Source organism: Pyrus communis, chromosome 14, assembly GCF_041283825.1.
Source record: "Pyrus communis isolate YQ-2024b chromosome 14, ASM4128382v1, whole genome shotgun sequence".
NCBI lineage: Eukaryota > Viridiplantae > Streptophyta > Magnoliopsida > Rosales > Rosaceae > Pyrus > Pyrus communis.
The window spans coordinates 10,438,884-10,457,105 of NC_142578.1; the positions used below are offsets into that span (position 1 = coordinate 10,438,884).

The following is an 18,222-nucleotide window of genomic DNA, read 5'->3' on the forward strand; positions in this document are numbered from 1 at the left end:
TATAAATCAATGCAAATGTTATGTCAGCTGGAGTCACTTAATATGATATGTACGACTGAATCTATAGCTCATCCATCTAGCCGGAGTCACCTAATATGACCTGTACGGCTCAACCAATAGCTCAATAAGTATGCCTGCACATGAGTTGGAACCACCCAAAGTGATTTGTACAATAGGATTAGGTGTAAATAAATATGCTCAAGTGCTACAATCACGTGAAGACTGTGCGAATAATCGCGGGTCACCTATGAGTCGGAACCACCTATAGTGGTCTATACGACAAGACCATGCACCTAACTTGGATCCAAGGTGAGCATATGGTGCATGAAGTGAACATCACGTGAAGGACTATGCCCTAATCACAGGTGGGAGCAATAACACCGGGGTGGAGGTTATAAGCTATAAATACATCTCAAGATAATCATGCAACTCACATCCACAATCTATAAACTCACCTGAAACTTACTTGAGCGTCTGCAACGTCAAACATAATTATGTGCAACTACTAAATGCATATTCTAAGTATAGAACATTTGGCATGGCATTTTAAAACACAAGTCCATTTAGACACATTTTCTCGGAAAAATACCAAGCATATATATATACTGAAAACCAAAAGCCCACTCACTAATATATGGAAGGCTCGTAGCCCCCGAGTCTCACTTGACTGCACTCATCCTCTGGAAAAGTCTCACCTATATGCGAAACAACTATTTTAACGTTATTTTTAAGCACATACACAAAACTAGGTAATAACTTCTCATACGTTACTTAATTTAGGTATTTGAATATACCATCGTGGCCTACACAACCCCACGAACAACCCTATATTTTTAGAAAAATTTTCTGATGTCCCACGCACCGGCAAAGGCACGGCCACACGTAGGCATGTGCCTGGCATGCTGGACGGAAACCCTAATGGCGTTAGGGAATATTCCGCTAAATAACAACGTATTCCATCTAAAAACTAATGGTGTTACCTTACGCCGTTAGCATATTCCGCCAAAGTTGACGGAATATTCTCCTTTGTCTCTAATGGTTCGTCGGATTCCGACGCCGGTGACCTCTGCGACTGCCGGTTTCTAGAAAAACTTCTAATCGTCATATCTCACTCATTTTAGCACCAAAATCCAAGAAATTTAAACCAAAATGAAGCTTAGGATGAAAGGAACACATCCTTACCACTTTTATGCCCTAAAACTCACGGAATCTCACCGGAAAAATCTTGATAATCTGGCTACCTCTAAAACTCGCCAAAATTGAGCTTCCCGACGTCCAAAACCTTTAAAAATTCCTCCCTAAGCTTGAAGAAGCAATCCTAAGGCTCACTAGAACCTTAAAATTCAATGAAACCTCAGCGATCGCAACGGAGTCATTGTGCACCACATCGGGGTTTCCTGGTTCCCGAGCTTTCGAAGTCTTCACGTCTAACCAAAGGTATAAATGAGTTCCTGGGCTCGTAAAGAACACGAATATCACCTTCAAAGCCTCGATCCGTGCACGAAATGGTTGGTTCACCAATTGACCGTACTATTGTACGGAAAATGAAGAAAAATAGAGAGGGAGGAGAGAGAGAGTCAATGGGAGTGGTGTGTGTGTGGTCCAGATGGGTCACCAACCAAAACAAAAGAAAAATAAAACCTAAGTTCTAATTGGTTCCAAAACTAAGGAAAACATGAATTGGACCACAACTAAAATGCACGTCACGCAACACCATCTAATGTCCAAGGGTTAATTAGAAATTTCCATGCTCTCGAGGATAAAATATTATACACATTTGGGACAAGCTGTCATACACCCCAACCCATGATTCCTACACCCCATTTACCCTCCCCTACTTCTAATAGATACGAGATTATCCATACTAAAATTTGAGGTTTAACTATTTAGTATTATAATTTAGTAGTATTTTTTTTTATTTGTAAAATATTTTTTTAACGATTAGTTTTTAAGCTTGTCATCGATATTTATTAGTTATATTGCTATGTTGTCGATTATTATTTTTTATTAGCTCAACAATTAAGATTTAATTTGTAATCTTGTTATCTATTTATCTTAAAAACTAACTATTAATCTAATGGTCCGAGTTTGAATCTCATCTACCCCATTGATCAAACAATTATATTAGGTGAATTCATTTTTTTTTTTTTTTTTTATGCTTTGGACAAAATTTGAGTCCACTGCAAATGTATATACAGCTTATAACAAAGAAGTTCCTCTAATAACTAAGTTTTATATTAGCCAAATTAAAATGGGCGAATAAGTAAGCCGTACTAGTCTACTAGAAGATATATATAGAACGACCCTATGGGGCCAGTTAGTGTTGCACAAGGGACATGGCTTGAATTAGTCAACTTTTGCTGCCCTTAATCTTAAGACGGAATATAATCGCCCAATTGCAATACTTGTATATTTAATTTAGGAGTTAAGACGTCTTACATCAAGAAATATCAACCGCACGTGGAAATGTGTCGGTGTCTAATGTATGCATCTGAAAAGGAGAGCAAACCTAGTTAATTGGTCAATGGATAAGCTCATAAGCCAACCTAAAATTATGAGCGATACCATCAAAAAATAACCTAACACTATCCACAATAAAAATGTTATTTGCTCCGAAAATACTTTCCATAGAGAAGTACGCATAACACACTAAAAAGCCAGTAATATTATCTACAAGATTTTGCAGAAAAAAAAATCCTACCAAGATTTCAAAAACCTTGAGGCTTGAATGGATCAACAAGACAACACGAGCATCTCCTTTAATTATGAGCAGGGTGAAATGTCCATGTCCAATCTAGGAATTATCTGTTCAATATCCATGGCCAGTGGCGAAGCCAAGATTTGTCGGAGGAAGGGGCGAACTTAAAGAGTGCAAGAGTAAAAAAAATAACAACAATCAAATCCTTTTATAGTAATATCTTCCATGGTTTTATCAATACAAACACATCACAATAGTTACCGACGACATTTCATACCATAAAAACTTCGTATAATAGGCTCATTATAGTATCTTTATATTAATTAACTGTATAATGCAAAGAAAAAAAAATCTTAGATTCTTAATCTTAGAGTAGAATATATTATATGACTACTAACTAATAAACCAATCAATACCAATAATGACACACCCCGACCTAAATCAGGGCATGCTGGCCAAACCTAGGCTCTAATACTAACTGACACACCCCGACCTAAATCAAGGCGTGCTGGCTGTCACGTGAGAGTGACGTAACCATGTGCACAGTGCCGAAGCAAAATGATAATAACAATGTGAATAAACAAAAACCAACTACTAGCAGTAGCTAAGAAAAGGTGCTAGTGCGAGATTGAGTGTGAAATACACAACTAGAGCATAAGTAGCCTAAGTGCAATCCAGCAGGACAAATACTAATTATACAACAGCCAAAGGTGACCGTACAATGGTGATAATCTGTTAGAGTGTCGTGGATTCCTCACAAGCCACCAAAAAGCACTCCTAACTAGAACCTGGAGGGGCGCAAAACAGAAAGTGTGAGCGGGATAAAACAAAGCTTTTCAAAATCATTTCAATTACCAAAGATAGTAACCCCCCTCACCGTAAAACTTGTATAATTTCCCAGAAAATAGATTATATATATCTATACCACAACCATGCTCAGAATAACAGAATTCACAAATATGCCATGTCGAATGTCTCAGTATAAAATATATAAGCCAGGTGATATCAATCAATGCAAATGATATGTTAGCCGAAGTTACTTGACGTGACCTGTACGGCTAAATCTAGAGCTCATCCATCTAGACGGAGTCACCTAACATGACTTATACGGCTCAAATCCACACCTTAACAAATATACCTGCACACGAGTCAGAACCACCTAAAGTGGTCTGTATGACAGGACTGGGTGTAAATAAATACGCTCAAGTGCTACGATCACATGAAGACTGTGTGAATAATCGTAGGTCACTTATGAGTTGGAACCACCTATAGTGGTCTGTATGACAAGACTGTACACCTAACTTAGATCCAAGATGAGCGTATGGTGCGGGAAGTGAGCATCACGTGAAGGACTGTGCCCTAACTCTAGGTGGGAGCACTAACACCGGTGTGCAGGCTTATAAGCTCTCAACACATCTCACATAATCATCAATCTCACAACCATAATCTATAAACTTACCTGGCACTTACCTGTGCGTCCACAACACCAATTACAAATATATGCAACTACTAATGCATGAGTAAAATAGCAGATATTTTGCTTGGCATTCAAGATGTATAATCATTCAAATTCATTTTCTGGGAAAAATACCAAGTATATAGGTATATACGGAAAACCAAAAGCCCACTCACTAGTATGTGGAAGGGTCGTAGTCCTTAAGCCTCGATTGACTACGCTTGTCCTGAGGATAGGTCTCACCTATATGCAAAACAACTATATAAATGTTAATTTAAAGCATATAAACAAAACTAACTAATAACTTCTCACACAATGCTCAAATGGTGTGTTTAAATATACCAACGTGATTTTCTCAACCTCACGAACATCCACATATTTTTAAAATAATTTTCTGACCACCCACGCGCTGCCATGCGCGGGCCAAGGCACGGCCAGACGCGCCGGCCACACGTAGGCACGTGCCTAGCACACGGACTAAGACCCTAACGGCGTTAGGGAATATTCCGTCAAAAAATCGAATATACCGTTATATATACCTGATGTTGTTTGTAACGCCGTTAGTATATTCCGTTAAAGTTGACAGAATATTCTTTGTCTTCTCCGGTGAGTGTCCCTGGTCGTCGTCGTCCGCTGCTGTCAGCGTCACCGTCTGTAACTTGAATTTTCGCCGGTTTCTAGAAAAACTTCAAAGCTTCATATCTTCTTCAATGCTTAACCAAAATCCATGAAATTTGTCTCAGATTAAAGCTTACAGCGAGAAGAACAAAACCTTACCAATTTCAAGCCCTGAAATCCATGGAATCTCACCGGAGAACCCTCGATAATCCATCGAAAACTTGAAACTTGCTAAACTCGACTTCTTGACGTCCAAAACACCTCTTTTTTCTTTTCCGAGCTTTGTGAGAGTATTCTAAAGCTTCCTATGAACTTAGAATCTTCCAAAAACTTCACATTTACATGTGTATGAACAGTACCCAAATCGGAGCTAGCGAGAAACTAGGGTTTTTGAAGGTTTTAAGTCTAAACAAAGGTATGAATCAACTCCTAAACTTGCAAGGAGTTCAAAACCAACCTTTAAATCCTTGATCCATGCCTGAAATGGTCTGTTGAAGGTTTGTCTATATGGTTTGTATGGAGATGGAAGAAAATTCGAGAAAGAGGAGAGAGAGGTCAACGGGAAAGGTATGGGTGTGTGTAAATGTGTGATGTCCAGCTGAGTCACCAACAAAAAAAAAAATAAATCACCCATGACACCAACTAACGTCCAAGGGCAAAGTCATCATTTCACGCCATCGATGAAATAATTCGGGACAGGCTGTCACAACCTACCCCCCTTAAGAAAATTTCGTCCCGACATGTACACAACAAATACAAACCACTAGTAATCATAAAACAACCTTGGATACATATCCCTCATCCGATCATCTGTCTCCTAAGTGGCCTCCTCAACTAAGTGATTTCTCCACAAAAGTTTCACTAATCTCACAATCTTGTTCCTCAGAACCTTTTCTTTCCAATCTAGAATAGTCACTGGCTTCTCGTCATAAGTCAAATCTTGATTAATTTCCAAAGGTTGAGGAAGTATCACATACGACGAATCAGAAACATAGTGACGAAGCATGGACACATAAAAAACATTATGCACTTTAGACAACTCTGAAGGCAACTCAAGCCTATACGTAACTTAACCAACTCACTCGGTGATCGTATACAGTCCGATGTACCTAGGACTTAGCTTGCCTTTCTTCCCGAACCATACCACACCTCTCCACGGTGATAACTTCAGAAACACCCAATCACCTACATTATACACCCGGTCAGTGACATGTTTATCTGCTAAGCTCTTCTGTCAATCCTGGGCCTCTTTCATGTTAGACTTAATCACCTGAATATTCTGAGCAGTCTCCTCCACTATCTCAGGGCCCTCCAAAACTCTTTCACCAACCTTTGACCAACATAAGGGTGTACGACAAGATTTGCCATCAAGTGCCTCAAATGGTGTCATGCCAATACTTGAATGAAAGTTGTTGTTGTAGGCAAATTCCATTAAATCCAACCACTTGTGCCAAGCATCACCAAATTGCAATACCGAAGATCTTAACATATCCTCTAATGTCTGAATGGTCATCTCTGATTGTCTATCTATTTGGGGATGATATGCTGTACTATAAAGTAACCTTGATCCCAAAGCCTCCTGAAATGCCACCCAGAACTTAGAAGTAAACCTGGGATCACGATCCGAGACAATACTAATAGGAACTCCATAATACTTCATAATCTTCGATATAAATAATTCAGTTAATTGACTTAAAGAATACTTCTCCCTCACTCGAATAAAATGTGCTGACTTAGTAAGTTGATCAACTATCACCCAGATGCCGTCATAACCATTATTTGTACGAGGAAGCTTGTACACAAAGTCCATAGTAATGTTTTCCCATTTCCACTGTGGAATAACATCATTCAACACCACATGAGCTAAATATCCCTGGCAACATTTTGATAATAATCTTTTTGCTCTCACAGCAGAAATAACACCATGCCTTACCCCACTTTGTTCACCCACAAAAGTAACCATAGGTAATCCAAGATGATGGAAAGTAACTGTTTTCCCGTAGCAATCTATATTGGCACGATTATAATGCAACCAACATGTGCCCAAAATCACATCACAATCAACAATATCTAATAAGATAAGGTTAGCTGGCATAACCATATCCTCCACCATCACTGGATATCCTGGATATACACAATCAACATAACATCTCTCCCCTTTAGGCATAGAAAACTCTAAATCATACCCTAAAGCTGTAGGATGAATTGCTTCACTTGAGCAAATGTATAAGAAATGATAGAATGTGTAGCACCGCAATCAATTAACATTCTAGCAAAGTGACCAAGAATATTTAACGACCCATGACTAAGTCAGGATTATTCTGAGCATCCTGCAGCGTAATGTTATGGATATGCCCCTGGGTCTACTATCGTCCACCACGACCTCTGTTAGTCTGACCACCTCGACCCTGCACACCTTGCCCCTGACTAGGTTGACCAGACTACCTTGAAGATCCTGCACTACTGGAAGCAATCTCTCCTTGTTGGGGCTGTCCTCTCTGATACCATTGAGATCCACCAGCTGGAATAGGAGGATACGGCGTATAACCTCCAGAATACTGAGGATACCCACTCAGGTAATAAGGATCCTGGGAATACTGATATGGTCCTGGAGCATAAGGAACTGGGTCACCCTGATAATGGTAAACACCACCACGACCCATCTGACCATAACTACCAGACCTTGGAACTTACTGGATCGGCGCTGGTGGTGGCAAGGAAGGCTGCTGGGGCCTCTGCTGATTCTGAGGATAACTTACAGCTCTATGTCCTAACTGTCCACATGTAAAGCATCCACTGCTGCCCCGTCTACACTCTCCAAAATGCCTATTGTTACATTTGCGGCACAGCGGAGCCTTTCCTCTACTAGCGTCACCCTGTCTCTCGAATCTAGGACTCCTAGAAACTCTACCACCTCTTCCTTGACCAATGGCACTAAAACCCCCGCTGGAAGAACTGGAACTAGCTCTACTTCGCTTAAAGATCAGAGTCTTGCAAGGTCCTTGAGATACTTGACCTTTACCTTTATCATCTTTCTTCTGATTACCGTCATTTTCTTCTTCCTTACTCTCACTAGGCATATTCTTTGAATCCTCAATCCTCAAAAAAATCTCATAGAACTCCTGGTAAGAAGCATAAGGAGTAGTGATCGCCAGAGAACGCCACTTCTTCTTAGTACTCAATCTGAAACGACGAAGCATCTCAACCGAATTAGCAGCAACTTCCGAATCATAGCTAGACAAATCAGTGAATCTCCTGTAATACTCATTCGTCGTCAACTTCCCCTGTCTCAATTGAGTAAATTCTTGCTTCTTGCGATCAATATACTCAAGGGGAATAAACCTTCTTTGAAACAACTGCTTAAACACTTCCCAGCCAACTGCTTCCTCTAGTGTCATCGGATAAGCCTCCTGTTTCCACCAGGATGCTGGTTCTTTACCTAAGAACCATGTAGTCGTCTCGACCCACCTTTCATAAGGAAGATTCCCTTGACTCTACAACATTCAAAAAATCTTTTCAAGATGGTCGAGCCACCGCTCTGCCCTTTCATGACCTTCATTACCCTTAAACTTATCCAACTTTAAATTATACATAGTCTCCAAGGGTGTCCTTTGAGGAAGGCGAAGCGCAGACTAAATAGCAGTAGCAATAGCTTCCCTTAACTGAGCTATATCGGGGAAACTAGGCTCAGCTGAATGACGTGGCTCTTTACGAGGCGACATAGTTCTGGCAGAAGACACCAAAATAATTAGAATACTCATAAAATATGTAGGACTGCCAAACCTAGGCTCTGATACCAACTGACACACCCCGACCTAAATCAAGGCGTGCTGCCTGTCACGTGATAATAAAAATGCGAATAAACAAAAACCAACTACTAGTAGTACTAGCTCAGAAAATGTGCTAGTGCGAGGTTAAGTGTGAAATACATAACCAGAGTATAAATAGCCTAAGTGCAGTCCAGCAAGACAAATACTAATTATACAACACCCAAAGGTGACCATACAATGGTGATAATCGATCAGAGTTGTCGCAGATTCCTCGCAAGCCATCAAAAAGCACTCCTAACTAGAACCTGGAGGGATGCAAAATAGAAAGTGTGAGTGGGCAAAAACAAATCTTTTCAAAAGCATTTCAATTACCAATGATAGTAAACCCTCACCGTAAAACCTGTATAATTTCCCAGAAAATAGATTATATGTATATATACCACAACCATGCTTAGAATAACATAATTCACAAATATGCCATGTTGAATGTCTCAGCATAAAATATGTAAGTCAAGTGATATCAATCAATGCAAATGATATGTCAGTTAGAGTCACCTAACGTGACATGTACAGCTGAATCTAGAGCTTATCTATCTAGCCGGTGTCACCTAACGTGACCTGTACAACCCAAATCCACATCTCAACAAATATACATGCACACGAGTCGGAACCACCTAAAGTGGTATGTACGACATGACTGGGTGTAAATAAATACACTCAAGTGCTACGATCACGTGAAGACTATGCGAATAATCGCAGGTCACCTATGAGTTGGAACCACCTATAGTGGTCTGTACGACAAGACTGTGGCCCTAACTTGGGTCCAAGATGAGCGTATGGTGCGAGAGGTGAACATCACGTGAAAGACTGTGCCCTGACTCTAAGCGGGAGCACTAACACCGGAGTGCAGGTTTATGAGCTCTCAACATATCTCACATAATCATCAATCTCACAACTATAATCTATAAACTTACTTGGCACTTACCTGTGCGTCCACAACACCAATCATAAATATATGCAACTACTAATGCATGAGTAAAATAGGTAGATCTTTGCATGGCATTCAAGATGTATAATCATTCAAATTCATTTTCTGGGAAAAATACCAAGTATATAGGTATATACGGAAAACCAAAAGCCTACTCACTGGTATGTGGAAGGTTCGTAGCCCCCAAGCCTCGATTGACTATACTCGTCCTGAGGATAGGTCTCAACTATATGCAAAACAACTATATAAACGTTAATTTAAAGCACATAAATAAAACTAGCTAATAACTTCTCATACAATGCTCAAATGGGGTGTTTGAATATACCAACGTGATCTACTCAACCTCACGAACATCCCCATATTTTAAAAATAATTTTCCGACCACCCATGCGTTACCACACACGGGCCAAGGCATGGCCAAACGCGTCGGCCACGTGCAGGCATATGCCTGGCACATGGACTGAGACTTTAACGATGTTAGGGAATATTCCGTTCAAAAATGGAATATACCGTTATATATACTGATGTCGTTAGTAGCGTCGTTAGTATATTCCGTCGAAGTTGACGGAATATTCTTCGTCTTCTCCGGTGAGTCTCGCCAGTCGTCGCCGTCCACCACCGTCAACGCCGCCATTTGCAACTTGAATTTTCGTCGGTTTCTGTAAAAAACTTCAAAACTTCATATCTTCTTCAATTCTTAACCAAAATCCATGAAATTTGTCTCAAATTAAAGCTTACAATGAGAAGAACAAAACCTTACCAATTTCAAACCCTGAAATCCACAAAATCTCGCCGGAGAACCCTCGATAATTTGGCCAAAACTTGAAACTCGCTAAACTCGACTTCCCGATGTCCAAAACACCTCGTTTTTCTTCTCTGAGCTTTGTGAGAGTGTTCTAAAGCTTCCTATAAATTTTGAATCTTCCAAAAACTTTACATTTACGTGTGCATGAACAGTACCTAAATTGGAGCTCACGAGAAACTAGGGTTTTCGAAGGTTTTAAGTTCAAACAAAGGTATGGATCAACTCCTAGACTTGCAGGGAGTTCAAAACCAACCTTCAAACCCTCGATTCATGCCTGAAATGGTTGGTTAAAGGTTTTTCCGTACGGTTTCTATGGAGATGGAAGAAAATCCAAGAGAGAGGTCTGTTGGTTAAAGGTTTGTCCGTACGGTTTCTATGGAGATGGAAGAAAATCCAAGAGAGAGGTCAACGGGAAAGGTATGGGTGCATGTAAGTGTGTGATGTACAGCTGAGTCACCAACAAAAAAAACAAATCACCCATGACACCAACTAACGTCCAAGGGCAAAATCGTCATTTCACGCCATCGATAGAATAATTCAAGACGGGCTGTCACAAATAATCATATAAATTATTCAGTAAACAAAAATTCCATTAATCAATATCAATAATCAATTAATCTATAATAAAAATTTCAATTTTTGCCCTAAATAACAATTTCAGTAATCAATAATTATAGAATTTCTTATCAATAATCCATAATTAATATTCATTAACCATGTTGATCAACTACTTTATGATTCTATATAAATTAAACAACATTTTGTATTAAATAATGAATTAGGGTTAGGGATAATACAAATTTAGAAATTAAAGATTTCATCTAAAAATTTGGAGAGAAGTGGCCAACCAAACCAAAGGATGGCACCTAGAAGCTGGCAACAGGGTGCAAGGAGGTGGCTTGAACTTTGGAAGCAGGGAAGGCCAATAGGATGTTGTCGCTGGTATTTGGGGAGCTGCTACTCTCTGATTGTTTTGAAATCGGAAAGAATGGGGTCTGGGATAGTGAAGGAACTGGGGGACAAGTGGTCTCCTTTATTTATTTAATTTTTGTTTTAACTCAATAACCTAAACGATGTCGTCCCATTGAAGGGAGTTTTTAAATTTTTTTAACCAGTACCAGAACGACGTCTTGGCCTGGTTTTCACAAAAATAAAAAAGGAACTTGCATGCAGCATAGTTGCATAGCAGCAATGAACCCATAAAACACAGAACTTCATCACTTCCGACAGGACTAGAGGGGCGGAACCACCGCTCCTGGGCTTGATTTCCAGTGAGGGGAGGGGAGGACGCCACTCCTCGCCCCTATGTAGTTTCGTCACTGTCCATGGCCAAATATGACAAATAATTTCCTAAATTGCTTTTAGAACTTAAAAAATTTGTTTGGTGTGATGAAAATTTTCACCAATGGTGGATTGACAAAAATCACACCTTCAAAACAATGAACACTGATAGGCTCATTGGCGAACACCCAAGGAAAAAAGGGCACGGTGTTTGCCAAAGGATCTTTGATGCCTAAGTCAGAAATATAGTTTGAGAAAAACCGAACAGAGAGTGTTTTGAGTTGTAAGTGGTGATAACCGATTTCCACGTTGGACTTGGTTACTTACAGAAGATATCATTCCTGATATCCTGGCTTAATTTGAGGATATTAGCACATGGGCAAAATCAATCAACCCAAAAGGCATGAATATTCGAAAGTGAGTTGATTTTGTGGCCATCATATCCTAAGATTAAGGTGGCTGCGGAAGGAAGGGCTTTTCAATAAGGCAAGACTTACAGGCCAAACAAATGGCCGATTTAGGACGAATGGTTGTTCTATAAATACGAAGCTTTAAGACATGAAGTTGGATCCCTCGATCAACACACTAAATTTCATATTCTTCTCATCCTTTACTTGGTCTAGGTTTTAATTTACGGCCGCAGGTCGTTTACTTGTCAAATTCTTAGTTCATGTAAGTATATAGTTTCAAGATTTATATCTTCAATAGAAATGTCAAAAGATAAATGTCAAATGTTAATTTGTCAGTTGACGTGAAAATGTCAGATTTCTGTTTTTCCAACCGATATGGTTTTTTTTTTTTGTTTTTTTGTTATAAATAATATTTGTAGGACCCATTTTAATAAGTAATCAATTAAAATAAATTTTCAAGATCTATAATTGGTGCATTAATAGGATCCACACGATAAAATAATTAAAAATTATTTGACACCCCCTTTTCTCATATGTCAATCCACTTAGGATTGATTTATCGGTTGGAGTTTGCTTCTACCTTTAATTTGATTACATGACATTCCACTTAGATGGTCTAAGCACTTCATTTTATCTTGTTATTTCTATTTAATTTTAATTCAAGTTCGTTTATTTTTATCGCACTTTTCTTCAAGCCTATTTACTTTCTACTTTCACCTTTTTGTTTTTTACGTTATTGTTCTCTTATATTATCTCACTTTACATTCTTACACTTTAATTTCTTGCGCCTTTACATTCCTTTGCATCTGTTAACCCAAAATCACAAAATATACAAATCTGCTCTAACCACCCTTGATCATAAAGGAGTGAGGGACCTATGCTAAGAAGAGGTTCCTTGCTTGGCCGTTCAGTCGTTTGGTTAGAAGTCAGATTCGTGACTTCAAACACAGACATTCCATCCAAGCCAAATATGTAGCTTGGTGGTGGCACACCTCGCACCGAAATAGAAAATGAACAAAAAATCGTTATCTCGGCCTAACCCGTTTGAAAAGAAGGAAACACCTTCACAAAGTCACAATAGTCACATAAGGAATATTACACAAAAGAACATTTGTTGTTGTTATAATTATAAATGAACGTTAACTGATATTTAACATTGAACTTTCTCGAGTGTTTTCAAGTATTGAAACTCGGTATTTGACAGTGCTTTGGTGAATATATCAACAACTTGAGAAGTAATTCTTGAGTTTAATATGCCTAGTAGCTCCAATACCTTTAGGATCCGAATAGTTTTTAAGTCTTGCCAATGGTGTGAATGTTTCATTAAAATCTACTCCAGGTTTTTGTGAGTAGCTCTTTTCAACTAGCCTTGCCCTCTTCTTTTGGAATGACCCATCCAAATTAAACTTTGTCTTGTTTATCCACTTGACACCTATGACATCTTTGTCAATAGGCCTGTCCACCAATTCCCATTTGGAATTCTTCTCAATTACTAACGTTTCTTCCTTCATAGATTTTTGCCAACCTACATCTTGCATAGCCTTTTAAAAAATTTATGGTTCAATGATATACTAGTTTATCATCGAAGCCTTATGCAATAAAACTCAACACCTAGTAATCGGTGGTTAAGTTGGGACAATATTAGTGATATTGGTGGTAGACCATGTTTGGGCCTATAAAGTTTCACATGGTATTAGACCAAGCTATTCCTTCAACACATTCTGGGTCCGATTTACTGGGCTCGAATGTACCTCCTTAAGTTGGGTTTTCGAAAACTTGCACTAGCACCAACTTAAGGTACTAAATGACTAGGCCCTCGAAAGTTGCGTTGGCCCTAATATTTGAATGATGATCGGACTCTGGAAAAGTTGTGTAAGCTCCAGTGTAATGACTTGACTAGTTCCCGATGTGGGAATTGGTTTCCCTTATGACCCTGTGTGGGGTCACTCGGGAGAGGGCATATTGGAGAATAGGATTCCACATCGGTTATATGATAAAAGAATATACAATTAATATATGAGAGTTTCCACCGCTAATATTACTAAGGCTTTTTGTGATAAAACCCAACACCTAGTAATAGGTGGCTAAGTTGGGACAATATCGTTGATATTGGTGGTAGACCATGCTTGGGCCTATAAAATTTCACAGAACACACGTATCTTAACCTTTTTTCAGGAAACATTGTATTATTAGTCTTCAACGTTATATTGACATCCGTGAGTAGTACATGTATGTTGAAATATCCCATATGGGCATAATGAGGGAGAAAAAAAGAGTTTAAATACCGAAGTCTTTTGTGAAAACTCCACCATTGTCGAACTGTGCAGGTGGTAATTAACAAATTTGGGACAATATCGGTGTTATGGAAGTGTCATTTGGCCGTCTCTCTAATAATTTTATAAGTCAAGACAATGTACTAAGAGTGCGTTTACTTAAGGGTAATGGTAATCAAATAACATAATTGAATTCCGATTACAGATTACTCCTGTGTTTAATAAATACTGGGGAATCAACAATGTGGTGGACCCCACCCAAAATAAGGAATGCAATTCCTGAAATTGGAGGAGTGGGATTCTCTGAATAGATGAGGTATTTGAATTTTGTGAGAGTAAGAGAATCAGGAATGCATTTTTTCTTCCTATTCTGCCCTCTCGCTTGCTGGCTCATCAGGCGGTGGATATGCTTCTCGCTTGCTGGCTCATTCCAGAGAAAAAAGTCTATTCCCTGTGAGAAAAACTTAGGTGAAGAAAGTACCCTAAAAAGGATTTTGAATATTTTAGAGCGTGTAACCGAAGACAAAAATTGGAGTGACCTTTACGATGAGAAATAGAGGATTTGAAGATTTTAAAAATGTGAGTTATAATCTTGTTTGGTGGATTATAATCTTGTTTAGTGGCTTTCCTGGGTGTACTGGGGGATGAGTGGGTTATAAATTTTTAACTTGTTTGGTCTGCGGAGAAGATGATTTGGCTAGGGTTTTTTAACTCCACTTTAATCAAACAAATAAAAATAATTATTTAAAATGTTATGAAAAATAAATATAAAGATTAAATAAAAAAGATAAGGGTAATTTAATAATCATATTGATTTATACTCCGATTCAAGTGAATTAGTAAACACCTCATATAAAATCAATTTTATTCCTACTCTGATTCCATAACATTTAAGTAAACAGTTTCAACAAGAATTTGATTCCAATTCCTCGTCATTTCAACTCCTCCTCAATTCAATTTCTCCTCAATTTACTTCTTCCTATTTTAATTAGAGTTACATAAACGAGCCACAAGTGATTTGAGAGTTATTACCAGAAGCTAATTGTGGCTGTGACTTCTTTGATTGGTTCAAGCTTCTTTAGCATTCAGTTGTTTTCTTAAAGAATCCTGCTTGTTGTATGGGGCTAATTAGAACTAATCCAAGTTAAATAACAATAAATTTCTATTGATCTACCGTTCCATAGGTGATAAGTGTCCTCTAATAGATCCTACATCACGTTCTCACCTGTCATTAAGTGTCCTCTAATAATCATATTGATTTATTAACAGAAGCTTCTACGGATATTTAATATTAAAATTTTCTCTCTTGGCTGACCAAAGAAAAAACCTAAAAGGTCCTCACTCCACCAAATTCATCGATTATCTATAAGTCAATAATTCCCACACTTGGACGCGTTTGGTTTGGTGTGTGCGATAAAATTGTTTCCTGATGAACTCACATTTTCCAGGAAATTCATTCCACAACACAACTTATTGAAAATAGGCCAAACTCCAAACACTATATAAAGCACATTACTCTTTCTTCATTTCCACAAACAACTCCCTCGCTTCCAATCTTTCATTCCACAAAAAGAAGCCAACAAAGCAGGCAACTTTTATTTTTTTCAGCTCTTTTATCAGAAAAGAAAAGGAGATTAACATGGCTTGGAAACAAAATGATGCGGAATCGTTGCAGTCCCCTGACGAGCTGAAACGCCAGAAAAGAATCAAATTGGCCATATACATTGGTATTTTCGTTGTGTTTCAGATTATAGTTATAACGGCAATGAGTCTTACTGTGATGAAAGTGAAGACCCCCAAGCTCAGGCTAGGCAACATCAACGTCCAAGAGCTTGACTCCACCCCAACAACACCTTCATTTGATACTAAATTCACAACCCAAATCAGAGTCAAGAACACAAATTTTGGTCCATACAAGTTTGATGAAGGCACTGTCACATTTTTGTACCAAGGCGCAACTGTCGGGCAAGTTTATATTCCAAAGAGCAAGGCAGGAATGCTTTCCACCAAAAAAATTGACGTCGAGGTGAGCTTGAGTTCAAGTGCTTTGAGCAGTTCTAATATTGGGAATGAACTGAGCAGCGGGGTGTTGACTCTCAACGGTGCGGCTAGGTTGACTGGCAAGGTTGAATTGATGTTTATAATGAAAAAGAAGAAGGCTTCCACCATGAACTGCACCATTGCATTTGCTCTGTCATCGAAGACGCTCAAAAGTTTGCAATGCAAGTGATCAGACCTGCGAGATCAGTATTAGTTCTTGAATTTTATTGTTTCATTTTTTATCTTCTATGGGACTTCTTGCATATTGTTGCAGAATTTTCATAGTATTGCTCTACTTTGTTTTTCTTTTTCTTATTTTTAATTTTGTTTGATTGAATATAGAAACAGATGATTAACTTCTGTAGTACATATAGCAAGAATTCCTTCCTTCATCAAATTGAATCCAATCACAAAATTTAATAGAATCGGATAGTGAAATGAAGAATAGATGTTGGTAGAAGTGTTGTTGGACTGCACAATCACATTTGCCATGTCGTCAAAGACGGCCCAAACTTACAATGCAAGTGAAATCAGACGTGATATTTATTTGGAAAGAATTTCTGTGGACACTTCTGTCCTTCTGCACACCTTGCTTATTTCTATTGTTTGATTTTCTTGATTTCTTCAATTCAAAAGTAAAAAACAAATGCAGGTACGTAGGATGAGAAAAAAAAAAATGTACGGAAATCACTTTTCTATTGAACTCTTTTATCCTAAAGTGTGTTCCCGTAAGGTCGTTAATGTTTGGTTCCTGCTGCAATAAGAAGGTCATTATGACGTTAAAAAATAACTCTAAAACGAAGAAAAAGGATGAACAAATTAAACATGAAAGATATCCCTATTTCGAACTCCAATCTGAAGAATATGTTTCTCTTGGATCTGCTATACCGGCTGCCGGTTTGAGCATCTTTTTGGGGTATACTAGTAAAGAGAGAAGAAAAAGTATGATATCAATTTATGTTTGGGGGACTAAATCTACCCTGCTTTTTTCCTAGTTTAACAAGTACACAATTCAATGTAAAACAATGAGTATAAACAACATTGTAACCACCACACTGTAGCAGTTGAACCTCAGTACAAGTTTACATTAAGTTCAATTATCATTCAATTCTAATCTAAGTGGCTAACCTAAGTGGCAGTGAGTACCTCTGCAGCTTCATCTCTCCTCTATAGACTGCTTGATGAAGGCAACCACCATTCCAACTCAATCTTCATCCAACCTCAGTCACCAGATCCATTGTGTATGTAAATGGTTCTGTGATCATAAAATCAGTGAATTGACATTGGAAATAAACGTTATTCTAAACGTACAAATACAGAGAATGATTATGATGCTCTGATATGAAGAACATGTTGTAAACTAAATCAAAATCCAATCAAGCAATAAACAAAATACAATGATTTCAGAGTTCCTCCAATATAGGAGTACCTCTCTAGCAACGGAAGCTTTATTGATTACCAAGAAATACAAGAGAACTCACAAACACAAAGTGTTCTCAAGTATACAAACTTATGCCTCTCAAAAACTCTCACACACAAAACTCTATCTCGCATTCATCTATTTATACTAATAGATGACATAGGTTTAGACAAAGTTCCCAGAATATAGGTAACCAAACCCTATACTAAAACCAAATCCCAAACCAACTAGGAAACACAAATCCAAATATCTCGCGTCCAAGATATCCTAATCCTTTTTAGTTTAGGCATGTTGATTTAATGCCAAATCCAACAATCTCCACCTTGGCATGAAATCCATAACGAGGCATCAAACAACTTCCGTTGCTCCACCATATCGCAAGACCAAACTTGCTTCACCTGCACCAAATCCAAGCAGTGCTTGAACTTAGTTGTATTAACCATCTTTGTCAACATATCAACTA

At 38.4% G+C, this 18,222-nt stretch overlaps 1 protein-coding gene and 1 pseudogene across 1 annotated transcript; one reads left to right on the plus strand and one right to left on the minus strand.

The window, feature by feature from the left end:
- Positions 1 to 7,077: 7,077 nt before the first annotated feature.
- On the minus strand, positions 7,078 to 10,164 carry LOC148691214 (uncharacterized; annotated as a pseudogene).
- Positions 10,165 to 15,811: 5,647 nt separating this feature from the next.
- LOC137712247 (late embryogenesis abundant protein At1g64065) lies at positions 15,812 to 16,799 on the plus strand. Its single transcript, XM_088683846.1, has one exon. The coding sequence runs from the start codon at positions 15,939 to 15,941 to the stop codon at positions 16,527 to 16,529; it is 591 nt and encodes a 196-aa protein (XP_088539972.1). The 5' UTR covers positions 15,812 to 15,938; the 3' UTR covers positions 16,530 to 16,799.
- Positions 16,800 to 18,222: the final 1,423 nt, after the last annotated feature.

Coding starts and splice junctions, on each gene's coding strand:
- LOC137712247 (XM_088683846.1), top strand. CDS start 15,939: ATGGCTTGGAAACAAAATGATGCGGAATCGTTGCAGTCCCCTGACGAG.